The sequence below is a fragment of the Gambusia affinis genome, linkage group LG14, assembly GCF_019740435.1.
Source record: "Gambusia affinis linkage group LG14, SWU_Gaff_1.0, whole genome shotgun sequence".
NCBI lineage: Eukaryota > Metazoa > Chordata > Actinopteri > Cyprinodontiformes > Poeciliidae > Gambusia > Gambusia affinis.
The window spans coordinates 597,815-612,729 of record NC_057881.1 but is presented as its reverse complement, the minus strand read 5'-3'; the positions used below and the strand labels follow the sequence as shown (position 1 = coordinate 612,729).

General features: G+C 46.1%; 3 protein-coding genes across 3 annotated transcripts; 1 reads left to right on the top strand and 2 right to left on the bottom strand.

The window, feature by feature from the left end:
- Positions 1-1,118: 1,118 nt before the first annotated feature.
- On the bottom strand, positions 1,119-6,033 carry LOC122843313 (protein OSCP1-like). Its single transcript, XM_044137974.1, has 12 exons — positions 5,993-6,033; positions 5,384-5,746; positions 5,050-5,079; positions 4,771-4,925; positions 3,744-3,911; positions 3,588-3,668; positions 3,408-3,511; positions 2,298-2,426; positions 2,174-2,228; positions 1,942-2,087; positions 1,811-1,868; positions 1,119-1,376 (listed from the first exon to the last, which is right to left on the bottom strand). The coding sequence occupies exons 2-12, from the start codon at positions 5,493-5,495 to the stop codon at positions 1,254-1,256; spliced, it is 1,161 nt and encodes a 386-aa protein (XP_043993909.1). The 5' UTR covers positions 5,496-5,746; positions 5,993-6,033; the 3' UTR covers positions 1,119-1,253.
- A 1,031-nt stretch (positions 6,034-7,064) lies between these two features.
- LOC122844024 (1-phosphatidylinositol phosphodiesterase-like) lies at positions 7,065-8,671 on the top strand. Its single transcript, XM_044139227.1, has 3 exons — positions 7,065-7,102; positions 7,598-8,482; positions 8,647-8,671. The coding sequence occupies exons 2-3, from the start codon at positions 7,677-7,679 to the stop codon at positions 8,669-8,671; spliced, it is 831 nt and encodes a 276-aa protein (XP_043995162.1). The 5' UTR covers positions 7,065-7,102; positions 7,598-7,676.
- Positions 8,672-10,642: 1,971 nt separating this feature from the next.
- Positions 10,643-14,081, bottom strand: LOC122844023 (cuticle collagen 2C-like; the record flags this gene model as incomplete). Its single annotated transcript, XM_044139225.1, has 6 exons — positions 14,044-14,081; positions 13,249-13,321; positions 13,003-13,011; positions 11,924-11,992; positions 11,300-11,347; positions 10,643-10,690 (listed from the first exon to the last, which is right to left on the bottom strand). Coding segments are annotated over exons 1-6 (285 nt in total), but the record flags the coding sequence as incomplete, so codon positions are not given.
- Between the last annotated feature and the right edge of the window lie 834 nt (positions 14,082-14,915).

The following is a 14,915-nucleotide window of genomic DNA, read 5'->3' as shown; positions in this document are numbered from 1 at the left end:
AGAATCTGTGACAAAGGGCAGCCCTGCTGGAGTCCAACTCTCACCGGAAACGAGCCCGACTTACTGCCGGCAATGTGGACCAGACTCTGACACCGGTCCTACAGGGACCTGACAGCCCGTATCAAGGAGCCCAGTACCCCATACTCCCGGAGAACCCCCCACAGGGTTCCCCGAGGGACACGGTCGAACGCCTTCTCCAAGTCCACAAAACACATGTAGACTGGTTGGGCGAACTCCCAGAACCCTCCAGGACCTGCTGAGGGTGTAGATCTGGTCCAGTGTTCCACGACCAGAACCAGAACCAGACTGCTGTTCCTGAATCTGAGGTTCAACAATCCGACGGACCCTCCTCTCCAGAACCCCCGAATAGACCTTGCCAGGGAGGTTTAAGAGTGTGACCCCCCTGTAATTGGAGCACACCCTCCGGTCCCCCTTTTTGAACAGGGGGACCACCACCCCGGTCTGCCAATCCAGGGGAACTGCCCCCGATGTCCATGTGATATTGCAGAGTTGAGTTAGCCAACACAACCCTACAACATCCAGAGCCTTGAGGAACTCCAGGCGGATCTCATCCCCCCCCCGGGGCCCTGCCACCGAGGAGCTTTTTAACCACCTCGGCGACCTCGACCCCAGAGATTGGAGAGCCCAACCCAGAGTCCCCAGGCTCAGCTTCCACAATAGAAGGCATGTTGGTGGGATTGAGGAGGTCTTCAAAGTATTCTGCCCACCGGCCCACAATGTACCGAGTTGAGGTCAGCAGGAGACCATCCCCACTGTAAACAGTGTTGGTGCTGTACATCTAGCTTATAAATGCTAAATTATGGAGTACTTATAATTATCTTGCAAGTCATAAAAGGAATTAGAATAAACTTAGAATCCAGAGGAACTCGCCTTACTACCTTGGATCAACATGATCAGAACAAGAATCCAGAGAAACCCCATAGTTTATAAATCATGCATTACTTATTCTTAACCATGAGGAACTAATACTTTAGATTTTTTCTTCTTTGGCTCTTTCCTTTGATTTGTTTTTTTATTTCCTTCTAATTTATGTAGAGTACTTTGAATTGCCTTGTTGCTGAAAATGTGCTTTATAAATAAAATGACCTCAATATGATCTGGTTCTGTTTATTAGTTCCCGTCTGTATTCATATTCCATTTATTCTAGACTGGCTCTAGTTTAAACTAACTTGCATTTTCACTTTATATTTTATTGGTTTTTCGGGTTTTAGAGGAGTTAATATGTTCTGAGGTCAGAGGTCATCCATCATGGCCAGCAGGTCGTCTCCTTTACTGCCGCTGGGATTTTCCAGCTCCGCCTCTTCATCAGTAAACTGTCCGGCGATCCGGGCCAGCGCCGACGCCGCCTCTTCATCCTGGACCAAACAGAACCCGGGCCAGTCGGATCAGAACACCGGGACGTCTGACCCAGACCGGATTCATCCCAGAACTCAGACACAGCGTTAGTTTCTATTTGTGTGAATGGCTCCACAGATTTACACAAATAACTGGTGAAACTTTTCCAGCTGATTTTCTGAAGCCAAACGTTCCTCAGTCTCTGTTTAACGCAGAAACATTAAAAAATCTTTAAATGTTTTCTGTTGTGGTTCTGGTTCCGAAATGATCCAGCCCACTGAACATTTTTAAATACTGTAATATATTAAAATGATATTTAGAGGAAAAGTCCACCAAGCTGAGCGGAGAGCAGCCAGCAGGGGGCGATAAATCCAATCACAGCCAGTAAATGTTCTGGTCCAAACGGGCCTCAGTGGAGCAGAAGCAGCCAATCAGAGCTCAGCTGTTGACCCACCTGCACAGCCTGGATGTTGATCACCTGGAAGATGGCCGCCTGCTCTGCTGGAGCGCCGCTGGGCAACAGACACAACGCCAGTCAGCGGGAACAACTCCGGATTTACCAGGAACTGAAGAGGAAGAACTCACCTCTCCTCATCCTCCTCCGGGTCCGAGGGGAACAAGCTGATCCGGAACCGCGGCGCTGCGGTGGGAACGGACCTGGACTTCATGCAGCCCATGAGCCGGGCCAGCAGGTTCAGCTCCTCCTTGGCCAGCGGGTTGGTTCTGTCCGGCTGCAGGACGGAGAACGGACCGCAGGGTTCAACCAGAACCAAACGGAACCAGAACCGCCTGGTCTGGACCAGCTCAGACCAGTTACCTGGGCTCTAGGTGTTCTGGACTTCTGGGTCTCCTCCGGATGCTCGGCTTGGTACCTGGAACAGGAAGTGGGATCAGGCGGAGCAGGGTGCGGCCGCAGTATGTTACCGGCTCAGGGTTCTTACAGGTTCTGGCCCAGCTTGAGGACTCTGTCTCCGCTCAGCTCAAACGATCCTTCACCAACAGAACCGCTGTAGGTTCCTCCAGGCGGGAACTCGCTCCGACCCACTTCCTTCCCTCTGGGGTCAAAGGTCCTGGAACGACGACAGCTCATCTGATGGATCATATTTTACTCAGGCATTCAAATGTCACAGTTTCATACTTAATATTTAATTTGCCAGCAAAAATATTTACCTTGAAGTTCATTTTCAGTGAACAAACTAATTTAGATCCAATTTAGCTCTGAGCTAGCTAAATATTTAGGTCACAAACTACATATTTAGTTAGCTCAAGCTAAATGTTTAGCTGATGTACAAATCCATTTATCAATAAGCGGAAGTGGACTATCAAAATAAAAGCTTGGTAAACTGTGAATCCGTTTAGGCTTTAAACGTTAATCGTTTGTTTTAAGCTGAAATGTTCAAGAAAAGAAACGAAGATGAAGAGACGAGATGAAATGGAAGAGCCAACTTTTATTTTGATAGTCCACTTCCACTTATAGTTATAGTTATACCTCTGAGCTAATTACTTGACTTCAAACAAATATTTTGCTTGTTAACTAAATATATGACTTTCTAGATTTTTTTATTATCTGTATGATTAATATTTAGTTTAAATGTGTCTTTAGTTAATGTTTATCTTGCTACTTAATATTTAATAAGGTTTAGTTTCTCTTATAACCGACTAAATAACTCAGATTATTGCTGTTGATTTTTGACATTTTTGACAGATTGTTATTCTGACGGGTCAAACAGAACCTGCAGGTCCAGTTTCTCCTGATCCAATCAGATCTACTGGGAGAGAGTGGGCGTGTCTCTCTGCTCTCTGATTGGACAGAAATCAGGAAGTCCTCCAGCAGTGGGAGTTAGAGACAGACCCCACATGCACAGTCAGAAAGTTCTGGGTTCTAACCGGTCCTGCTGCAGAACCAAAGACCAACATTTGAGGAACAAACCAGTCCCAGCAGACCTTCAGAACCGAGACGTGTTGCTCCAAATAGTTCTTTAAGGCCGGTTCACCTGCAGGTCAGGAATAATATTCATAACTTATGAAGACAGAACCAGTACCAGCCTCACCTGATCAGTCCCGGTACATCTACTCCGGTCGGAACCGGACCGGACGTCATCAGGACAAACCGGCCGCTGGGGTTCTGGATCTGGTTCTTCAGGAAAACAGAAACCTGAAAACAAACGTTGGTCAGGAGCCGGGTGGTTCCGACCCGGGTGGTTCTGACCCGGTTCTGACCCGGTACTGACCCGGGTGTGCATGTCCTGCAGGAAGGTGAGCAGCGTCTGTCTGAGCAGCTGGAATTCTCCGTCTGATAATCTGGAGTAAACCTGCAGGAGGAGACAGCAGGAATCACTCAGGGTTCACCGGGTCAGACAGAACCAGAACCAGAATCAGCTGCGCACCTCGATGATCTTCCTGTGCGTCTCGTCCACCTGGTTGAGGACGGCCGGCGTGTCTCTGACGAAGGCCCTGGCGGCGTCCAGGTGGTTGTAGGAGACGAGCAGCAGGTCTCTGGGCCGCGGGCTGAGCAGAACCTGGTACTTGAAGGCCATGATCATCAGCTCATACAGCTGCAGGCCAGCAGGAGAAACAGTTTCTGGGTCAGAACCACGGACCAATGGGCACAGAGAAACCTGCAGACTTTATTAAAAATGAAGCTGATAACAGATCCGGTCTTAACTTGAATATGAAACCAGAACTGTAAAGACAGCAGGAAAATTAAAAAAAAACTTCTCCTCACTGGCCCGTCACTTTGTCTGCTACTGTAGAAACTGTGCTGCCTCCTGGTGGCCAGATTGAGGAAATGTTTTAATCGTCAGGCACCGCTAATTAAAAAGTTAGCTGGACTAGCTCCATAAACATTAGTTCTGCGAAAGCTAAAGAGCTTTACCAAAATGGCATTCAGCATAAGCTAAAGCTAAATGCTATATGCTACAGCCATGTTGACACCCGCCATGTGTCAAGGTGAGGCTCTCAGAACATTTCAGGTAAGTGGATTTTTTAAATGTGTTTGTTTTGTTAACACTCCTGGTTCTTTTTTTTATGTTTTCTTACAGTCATATTAATACTAATTAATAATTTTTTTTTGAAGAAAACAAAGCAGAATGTGAGGAGAGGAAACGGAACTGCTGTGTATACATACTTCAAAATAAGAGCATGAATATAACAACTCACTATTTGAATAAATCTTAACAGTTAATAACCAAAACTGCAACACTAACATCAAACTTTATTTAACTAAAAGTTTACAAAACAGCCAAACTCCAGAATAATTCATTTAGCTAAACGATTTGAAAGTTAAAAAATTAGCTCAGCTGTTAGCGCATTAGCTGAAGTGTGCCTACCACTGTAATACCTTTCTTTTTTAAATTTAATAGAAAAAAGTTTTATTGATTTACTTTTTATTTACAGCTGCTGTTTTTGTCCTACCCTGTCCATGCTGGCCGGGTTGAGCCTCATGATGGAGGAGTGGGCCAACCGGGTCAGAACCGTCTTCATGGTCCGGTGGGAATACAGCTGCTGAGGCTTCAGGAGTTCATCCATGAAGGACTTACTGAACATGGTGCCGACCACGTCATTCAGAACTGAGCCACCCGGAAACACAGGAAGTCCAGTAGCAACATTAGAAGAGCTAAACAGGAAGTTATGTTCTAGGCTGAACTGATGACTTCCTCTAGGAGGCGGGAGCTAAACAGGAAGTTCTGGTACCTCGTTTCCTGTCTCGTTGTGACCAAACTCCTGCGGAGCACCAACGGTTCCCATGAAACAGAGAAAGACAGAGCTGTTATTAAAGAGGCTGTGGCCCCTGCGTGCTGCGGTGGCGTAGAGGTTAGCGCGCCCCACGCTTGGAGGCCTTCAGTCCTCGACGTGGCCGTCGCAGGTTCGATTCCCGGACCCGGCGACATTTGCCACATGTCTTCCCCCCTCTCCTTCCCCCTTTCCTGTCAGCCTGCTATCATATAAGGGACACTAGAGCCCACAAAAGACCCCCTGGAGGGGAAAAATAAATAAATATACCACCATACCTGCCAGGTACGCCCACCTGTCTCTGATTGGTCCTCAGACGTGTTTAGCGCACGCAGGCGTTGGTCCAGGATGTAGAGCATTTCTCCTCCCAGGTTAATGAAGACTAGCGGCAACGTCCTCGCCGACATCCTGCTGGTCCCGACCCACTTCCCGGAGCAGGAGTCAGAGGTCACAGGCAGCTGGGAGCTGCTGGCTGTACCTGCTGGGAATCGCCACCATGTCTGTGTCTGAACTGATCCAGATCCTGCAGCTTCCCTCTAAGAGGCGACAGCTGGTGAGCAAGAGGATCAGAGGAGCAGCTCAATCCGATTGGACGGGTTAAAGACGCCAGAGTGACGCAGCAGGCTGAGCACGGAGATGGAGCCGAACTGGGACTGAACTGGGGTCAAACTGGGACTGAACTGGGGCAAAACTGGAGCCGAACTGGGACTGAACTGGGGTCAAAAACATATAGAAACACACCACCATGACATCAAGAGAAAAAATAAAATTAAAATGTGTTTTATTTAGCATTTATATCATAAGAATGGTCAAAAAAAGCCCCACTTTGGTCAAAGTTTTTGTAAATAATTGTTTTTAATTTTATTAAATTGAGTTTTTTGTGTGTATGGAATCCAAAACATACCAAAATGTTTTTGTTCCCCAAATATCCATCCACATCATATCTGATATTCAGTTGTTCCTCCTATTCCTGTTTCTGCTTATCTTAAAGGAAACTCGAACCGTCCCAAAGGAATCCTTCGTTAGCGTCTCTGCTTGACCTGAAACCAAAACATGACAAATTTTGCTACTGATGCTACAATCTGATCCTATAATTCATCTCAAACAATGTTTTTAAACATTCATCAACTTATAACTTTAGGAACTCAGACTCTGCAGAACACAAGTAGCAGGTTAAAGGTTAAAGGTCGTGACCCTGAATCAGTATGGCTGCTTGGAAGGGTTGAAAGAAAAAGAGTCTTCTCTCCAAAAACAAGATGGCCGTTCATCAACGTTTAGCAGAGCTGCATCTGATGGAGGACGAGACTACTGGGACAATGTCCTCTGGACATGTTGGACCAGGATGGAGGAAATCTAACACAACAGACCAGAAATATCCAATGCCAATGGGTCTGGAAAGCTTTTAGTCACTGAGTGGACCAGGTTGTCCTCTGTAGACCAAGGTATTCTAGAGTCAGATCTGAGTCCAACTGTCTCCTCCCCCTGGCTGCTGAGACATTTTACTATCCAAACGCAGCCGTCCCTTTGGGACCTCCGTCTCTGTCCTCCACGCTTAGAAGACTAGATTAGAGTAAATCATGCAAATGTTCGTTTATCTCCCGGAGCGGCTCCCGGCTCAGCAGACAATTACCTTTGTGATACAGTTCAGTGACTAGTGACTGCTGCCAACACAATGTGAGAACATAGAGAAGACGAACCCGGACAAATCCTGACTAACGGTTTAACCACAGAAACCAGCATGGAGATCCAGCTCTACCTCTGGCTCTTCTCCCTGTAAGTTTTCATCTTCATTTTACCTTCCAGATCCAGCAGGAACTCAGCAGCCACAGGGGAATTTTACTGTCAAAAGTCTAGAGCTTACATTTTGAATTTGAAAGGAGTATTTTATGTTCCTAGCACAGTTGCCTGGTGACAATAGTCCTAGATATGAGAGAAAGTGAAAAGAATTGAAAAGCAACAAAGAGAGGTTTGCAAAGGTTTGTGCAAGAGGAGAAAAAATCTGCAAGAAACAAAAGTTGAGTGTAAAAACTAAGATGTGATGGAAAGCAGAGAGTCTCTGAATGAGAACTCAGCAGCTATAGGGAAATTTTGCTGCCAAAAATTAAGAGTTTATATGTTCAGTTTCAGAGTAGGATTTTATATCTTTGTCCTCAAAACTTGCAATGCTTGAACTCAAAATTTTGCTCTGGCAAATATTTTCTGTTCCCTTTTACATCTTACATTCAGATTTGGGTGCATGCATGACAAGTTTTGAGAGCAATGAGTTGAAATCCCGCTTTTAAATAGAAAATTTAAGCTCTTGACTTGTGGCAGTAAAATTCCCTCAGTCAAGAATTTATGTTTTCAATTTGAGAGCAGGATTTAATATTTGCTGTCAGAACTTCTGCTCTCTTTCAAGTATTCTCTGTTCTATATTCTTTAATTCAGTTTTGAGTTCCCTACTCTCACATAGGAAATGTAAGCACTTGACTTGTGGCAGTAACCATCTTCCGACTGTTGCCTCCTCCAGATTGCCCTCCTGTGTTTACACAGGGGTCGGTTTCAACGACAAGTCGGACCTGGATTCTGGTCTCCTCAACAGGAAGTGGATGGCGTCCATCCCCGATGCGACTCCTGTCTCCGCCATCACGGTTCCTGGAACCCATGAGAGCCTGACGCTGAGAGGCGGGCCGCTCGCGGTGACTCAGGTATGGACTCTGGAAAAACAGCTGGACGTCGGGATCCGCTGTCTGGACATCCACGCTGGAATCTGGTTTCCCACTGACAAGGAGGTCGGCATCCGAGACGCCAACTGGCTCTTCTCCCAGGGCGTCACCTTTACTGCGGTGGTAGAGAAGGTTCTGGCGTTCCTGGACGAGAACGGGGGCGAGGCGGTGCTGATGAAGGTTACGCTACACGGCCTATACCAAGACCGAGCGACGCGGATGGTGGAGCAACAGCTAAAGAGGTTTGAGGGCAAAATCTGGAGGAAGGTGTCAGTACCAGAACTGGGCCAGGTCCGAGGGAAGATTGTCTTTCTGCAGAACAGGAAGTTCCCCCTGGGAACGGAGAACCACCGTTCCTACCTCTTTGAGTCCAACCAGCTGAAAGACGTAGAGGAGAAACTCAGACACGTCCAGTGGCATCTCTGTGGCCATTACATCCTGCTGACCCAAACCGCCGCCACCGCGATGCAGAGGCCCAAGGCGCTGGCCCGATCCGTCAACCGCCAGCTCAGCGACCTGGTCCGCCGCCGCAGGGGCGTCGCCGGCTGCCTGGGCGTCATCAGCATGGACTTCCCCAGCGCCGAGCTGATCCGCAACATCATCCAGCTGGGAACCTGCGGCTGCGGGCCGACTGCGGGCCGACCGGCAGGTCCGGAAGGTCTGGGACCAACAGAACCAGGAGAACCAACAGAACCTGGAGAAACAACAGAAACAGGAGAACCATCAGAACCTGGAGAAACAGAACCAGAACCAGGAGAACCAACAGAACATGGAGAACCAGAAAGAGAAACAGGAGAACCAACAGAACCTGGAGAACCTGGAGAAACAGAACCAAAAACAGGAGAACCAACAGAACCTGGAGAAGCAACAGAACCTGAAGAACCAACAGAACCTGGAGATCCTGGAGAAACAGAACCAAAAACAGGAGAACCAACAGAACCTGGAGAACCAACAGAACCTGGAGAACCAACAGAACCTGGAGAACCAACAGAACCTGGAGAAACAACAGAAACAGGAGAACCATCAGAACCTGGAGAAACAGAACCAGAACCAGGAGAACCAACAGAACATGGAGAACCTGGAGAAACAGAAACAGAACCAGGAGAACCAACAGAACCTGGAGAACCTGGAGAAACAGAAACAGAACCAGGAGAACCAACAGAACCTGGAGAAGCAACAGAACCTGGAGAAGCAACAGAACCTGGAGAACCAGAAACAGAAACAGGAGAACCAACAGAACCTGGAGAACCATCAGAACCTGGAGAACCAGAAAGAGAAACAGGAGAACCAACAGAACCTGGAGAACCTGGAGAAACAGAACCAAAAACAGGAGAACCAACAGAACCTGGAGAAGCAACAGAACCTGAAGAACCAACAGAACCTGGAGATCCTGGAGAAACAGAACCAAAAACAGGAGAACCAACAGAACCTGGAGAACCAACAGAACCTGGAGAACCAACAGAACCTGGAGAAACAACAGAAACAGGAGAACCATCAGAACCTGGAGAAACAGAACCAGAACCAGGAGAACCAACAGAACATGGAGAACCTGGAGAAACAGAAACAGAACCAGGAGAACCAACAGAACCTGGAGAAGCAACAGAACCTGGAGAAGCAACAGAACCTGGAGAACCAGAAACAGAAACAGGAGAACCAACAGAACCTGGAGAACCATCAGAACCTGGAGAACCAACAGAACCTGGAGAAGCAACAGAACCTGGAGAACCAAGAGAACCTGGAGAAGCAACAGAACCTGGAGAAGCAACAGAACCTGGAGAAACAGAAACAGAACCAGGAGAACCAACAGAACCAGGCGAACCAACAGAACCTGGAGAACCAACAGAACCTGGAGAACCAACAGAACCTGGAGAACCAGAAACAGAAACAGGAGAACCAACAGAACCTGGAGAACAATCAGAACCTGGAGAACCAACAGAACCTGGAGAAGCAACAGAACCTGGAGAAACAGAAACAGAACCAGGAGAACCAACAGAACCAGGCGAACCAACAGAACCTGGAGAACCAACAGAACCTGGAGAACCAACAGAACCTGGAGAACCAACAGAACCTGGAGAACCAACAGAAACAGGAGAACCATCAGAACCTGGAGAAACAGAACCAGAACCAGGAGAACCAACAGAACATGGAGAACCTGGAGAAACAGAAACAGAACCAGGAGAAGCAACAGAACCTGGAGAAGCAACAGAACCTGGAGAAACAGAAACAGAACCAGGAGAAGCAACAGAACCTGGAGAAGCAACAGAACCTGGAGAACCAACAGAACCTGGAGAACCAGAAAGAGAAACAGGAGAAGCAACAGAACCTGAAGAACCAACAGAACCTGGAGATCCTGGAGAAACAGAACCAAAAACAGGAGAAGCAACAGAACCTGAAGAACCAACAGAACCTGGAGATCCTGGAGAAACAGAACCAAAAACAGGAGAACCAACAGAACCTGGAGAACCAACAGAACCTGGAGAAACAACAGAAACAGGAGAACCATCAGAACCTGGAGAAACAGAACCAGAACCAGGAGAACCAACAGAACATGGAGAACCTGGAGAAACAGAAACAGAACCAGGAGAACCAAGAGAACCTGGAGAACCAGAAAGAGAAACAGGAGAACCAGAAAGAGAAACAGGAGAACCAACAGAACCTGGAGAACCTGGAGAAACAGAACCAAAAACAGGAGAACCAACAGAACCTGGAGAACCATCAGAACCTGGAGAACCAACAGAACATGGAGAACCTAGAGAAACAGAAACAGAACCAGGAGAACCAACAGAACATGGAGAAGCAACAGAACCTGGAGATCCTAGAGAAACAGAACCAAAAACAGGAGAACCAACAGAACCTGGAGAACCATCAGAACCTGGAGAACCAACAGAACCTGGAGAACCAACAGAACCTGGAGAAACAACAGAAACAGGAGAACCAACAGAACATGGAGAAACAGAACCAGAACCAGGAGAACCAACAGAACATGGAGAAACAGAACCAAAAACAGGAGAACCAACAGAACCTGGAGAACCATCAGAACCTGGAGAACCAACAGAACCTGGAGAAACAACAGAAACAGGAGACCCAACAGAACCAGGAGAACAATCAGAACCTGGAGAAACAGAAACAGGAGAAGCAACAGAACCTGAAGAACCAACAGAACCTGGAGATCCTGGAGAAACAGAACCAAAAACAGGAGAACCAACAGAACCTGGAGAACCTGGAGAAACAGAAACAGAACCAGGAGAACCAACAGAACCAGGAGAACCAACAGAACCTGGAGAAACAACAGAAACAGGAGACCCAACAGAACATGGAGAAACAGAACCAGAACCAGGAGAACCAACAGAACCAGGAGAACCATCAGAACCTGGAGAAACAGAAACAGGAGAAGCAACAGAACCTGAAGAACCAACAGAACCTGGAGATCCTGGAGAAACAGAACCAAAAACAGGAGAACCAACAGAACCTGGGGAACCTGGAGAAACAGAAACAGAACCAGGAGAACCAACAGAACCAGGAGAACCAACAGAACCTGGAGAACCTGGAGAAACAGAACCAAAAACAGGAGAACCAACAGAACCTGGAGAACCATCAGAACCTGGAGAACCAACAGAACCAGGAGAACCAACAGAACCTGGAGAACCAACAGAACCTGGAGAAACAGCAGAAACAGGAGAACCAACAGAACATGGAGAAACAACAGAACCCGGAGAAACAGAACCAAAAACAGGAGAACCAACAGAACCTGGAGAACCATCAGAACCTGGAGAACCAACAGAACCTGGAGAACCAACAGAACATGGAGAACCTGGAGAAACAGAAACAGAACCAGGAGAACCAACAGAACCTGGAGAAGCAACAGAACCTGAAGAACCAACAGAACCTGGAGATCCTGGAGAAACAGAACCAAAAACAGTAGAACCAACAGAACCTGGAGAACCATCAGAACCTGGAGAACCAACAGAACCTGGAGAACCAACAGAACCTGGAGAACCAACAGAACCTGGAGAAACAATAGAAACAGGAGAACCATCAGAACCTGGAGAAACAGAACCAGAACCAGGAGAACCAACAGAACATGGAGATCCTGGAGAAACAGAACCAAAAACAGGAGAACCAACAGAACCTGGAGAACCTGGAGAAACAGGGACAGAACCAGGAGAACCAACAGAACCAGGAGAACCAACAGAACCTGGAGAACCAGAAAGAGAAACAGGAGAACCAGAAAGAGAAACAGGAGAACCAACAGAACCTGGAGAACCTGGAGAAACAGAACCAAAAACAGGAGAACCAACAGAACCTGGAGAACCATCAGAACCTGGAGAACCAACAGAACCTGGAGAACCAACAGAACCTGGAGAACCAACAGAACCTGGAGAAACAACAGAAACAGGAGAACCAACAGAACATGGAGAAACAGAACCAAAAACAGGAGAACCAACAGAACCTGGAGAACCATCAGAACCTGGAGAACCAACAGAACCTGGAGAACCAACAGAACATGGAGAACCTGGAGAAACAGAAACAGAACCAGGAGAACCAACAGAACCTGGAGAAGCAACAGAACCTGAAGAACCAACAGAACCTGGAGATCCTGGAGAAACAGAACCAAAAACAGGAGAACCAACAGAACCTGGAGAACCATCAGAACCTGGAGATCCTGGAGAAACAGAACCAAAAACAGGAGAACCAACAGAACCTGGAGAACCATCAGAACCTGGAGAACCAACAGAACCTGGAGAACCAACAGAACCTGGAGAAACAACAGAAACAGGAGAACCAACAGAACATGGAGAAACAGAACCAAAAACAGGAGAACCAACAGAACCTGGAGAACCATCAGAACCTGGAGAACCAACAGAACCTGGAGAACCAACAGAACATGGAGAACCTGGAGAAACAGAAACAGAACCAGGAGAACCAACAGAACCTGGAGAAGCAACAGAACCTGAAGAACCAACAGAACCTGGAGATCCTGGAGAAACAGAACCAAAAACAGGAGAACCAACAGAACCTGGAGAACCATCAGAACCTGGAGAACCAACAGAACCTGGAGAACCAACAGAACCTGGAGAAACAACAAAAACAGGAGAACCAACAGAACATGGAGAACCTGGAGAAACAGAAACAGAACCAGGAGAACCAACAGAACCAGGAGAACCATCAGAACCTGGAGAACCAACAGAACCTGGAGAACCAACAGTACCTGGAGATCCTGGAGAAACAGAACCAAAAACAGGAGAACCAACAGAACCTGGAGAAGCAACAGAACCTGGAGAAACAACAGAAACAGGAGAACCATCAGAACCAGGAGAACCAACAGAACCAGGAGAACCATCAGAACCTGGAGAACCAACAGAACCTGGCAGATCAGGACCTGGACCTGTCGTTCTGGGCCCCCACCCGATGGTTCTCCCTGGAATCCCTTTCAAAATAAAACACAAGCAGGAACCAGCATGGAGAGTGCGGAACTGCCACCGGGGGCGCTGAAGCCTCCTGTCAGCAGCAGAGCCGCCATCTTTGATCTACAGAATGAGAATTAATAAAAGATTAAAATCTGTGTTGTTTTCATTTAATATGTGATCTGAATCAAATTAGGATTATTTTAATCTCAAATTCCTAATCAGAGATCTGTCATATGATTAACATTTATCTCTAATTCTGTTTTAATCTGGAAATATTTTAATAACTCTTAAAAAGGCACCACTGCCACAGGCTTCTGGGAGACAAAACGGCTCAGATTATTGTTCTCGTTAACTTAACAATTGCCATTTGTGACACATAGAAAGTTATGATTACTTGAAAAAAATCTCTTGTTATATTTCTCACCTGTGAGGGTTGCCATTTTTTCATATGCATGGAGCCCTCTGGACAGAGTAGGCTTCCTTTGCCACAGTTATTATTTTATTATATGGTGTCTGACTGATGTCCATTTAGACAAAGTTACTCTGCGTCACTGTTGGCTGTAATTTAGAAGCAACAGCAAAACAGTCTGTATCGCATCCCACAGGAAAAAAAGAGTGCAATGGGGGAGAGCTGTTGGAAGAGCACAGCTTCTGAAGGACCCACGTCTGTGTTCACAACATTTCTCTCCAGAAGACTTTGAGTCATTTGTAGGAGCAGATTGATGAAGGCGCTAACTGGTGGTTGTTACCATCGCAAGCTAAAACTAAATGCCTGCCAAAAATGTATCTAAAAAAGCCTAAACCTGGCACCAGACCGGACACAGAGCCACAGAACTACTTACCGGATCACACAGTCCACACAGAGGTAGGTGTCATTCATTGTTCCATTTATGAAGCTAGCAGCCGCACAAGTAGCTTCGGCTAACTCTGTCCTCTTCCTCAGTTTGCTCCTCATCTTCATTGTGATTTCTACATTCCCATTGATTATTCTTGGGTTTTTTTATGGCGGTAGGCAAACAACTTTTAGGTGCATTACCGCCACCTTCTAGACTGGAGTATGGATCAGATGTTAATCCACTATAACCTTCCCATAATACCTGTTCTCCTTAGAAAACTAAAAATACTATTAAAAACTACATCCCCAGATGATCTTTGAAGCAAAATCCTAATATCTAATTAATTTTTATTCCTACTTAAATCTCTAATTAACACCTCCCTTTCCTAAACTTACTACATTCTAAAAAAATATGTTGTGTTGTTTCTAATTTCCCACAATAACTACAAAAACCTTTTCTATGTTTATTAATTACTTTAAGAGTTCTGTTTAAACCTGTAAGTCCAAACCTTAATCTAGATATAATATCCTCTTCTTTTTTATTCCTGCTACGTTTCCTAAATTCTCCAATATTTTTTTGGATGCTATAATAAAATCTTACACTGCTTCCTTTATCCCACTGTTCCTGCCATTTTTCCTTAATATACATTTTACTAATATTTTTAGCCTCATTTTTGCTTATTTTAATATTTAAATCAACAATGCACTTTTTTGCTGCATTCTTAGCAAAACTATCTGCCAGCTCATTTCCTGTTACTCCAATGTGGGCAGGAATCCAAACTAATCTAACCTAAGACCCATAATTCTAATCCTAAAAATTGAATGATTAATATCAAATATAATATCTTGCCTTGATTCTGAATTTTGTTCTAAAATACT

What these genes read in the sequence shown, in the direction of transcription:
- LOC122843313 (XM_044137974.1), bottom strand. Translation starts at nt 5,495, where the DNA reads ATGTCGGCGAGGACGTTGCCGCTAGTCTTCATTAACCTGGGAGGAGAA. An exon ending in CTCAAGCTGGGCCAGAACCT is followed by an intron (nt 2,229 to 2,297) that starts GTAAGAACCCTG and finishes TTCCTGTTCCAG; the next exon opens with GTACCAAGCCGAGCATCCGG. An exon ending in CCAGAACACCTAGAGCCCAG is followed by an intron (nt 2,088 to 2,173) that starts GTAACTGGTCTG and finishes TCCGTCCTGCAG; the next exon opens with CCGGACAGAACCAACCCGCT.
- LOC122844024 (XM_044139227.1), top strand. Translation starts at nt 7,677, where the DNA reads ATGGCGTCCATCCCCGATGCGACTCCTGTCTCCGCCATCACGGTTCCT. An exon ending in ACAGAACCAGGAGAACCAAC is followed by an intron (nt 8,483 to 8,646) that starts AGAACCTGGAGA and finishes GAGAACCAACAG; the next exon opens with AACCTGGAGAAGCAACAGAA.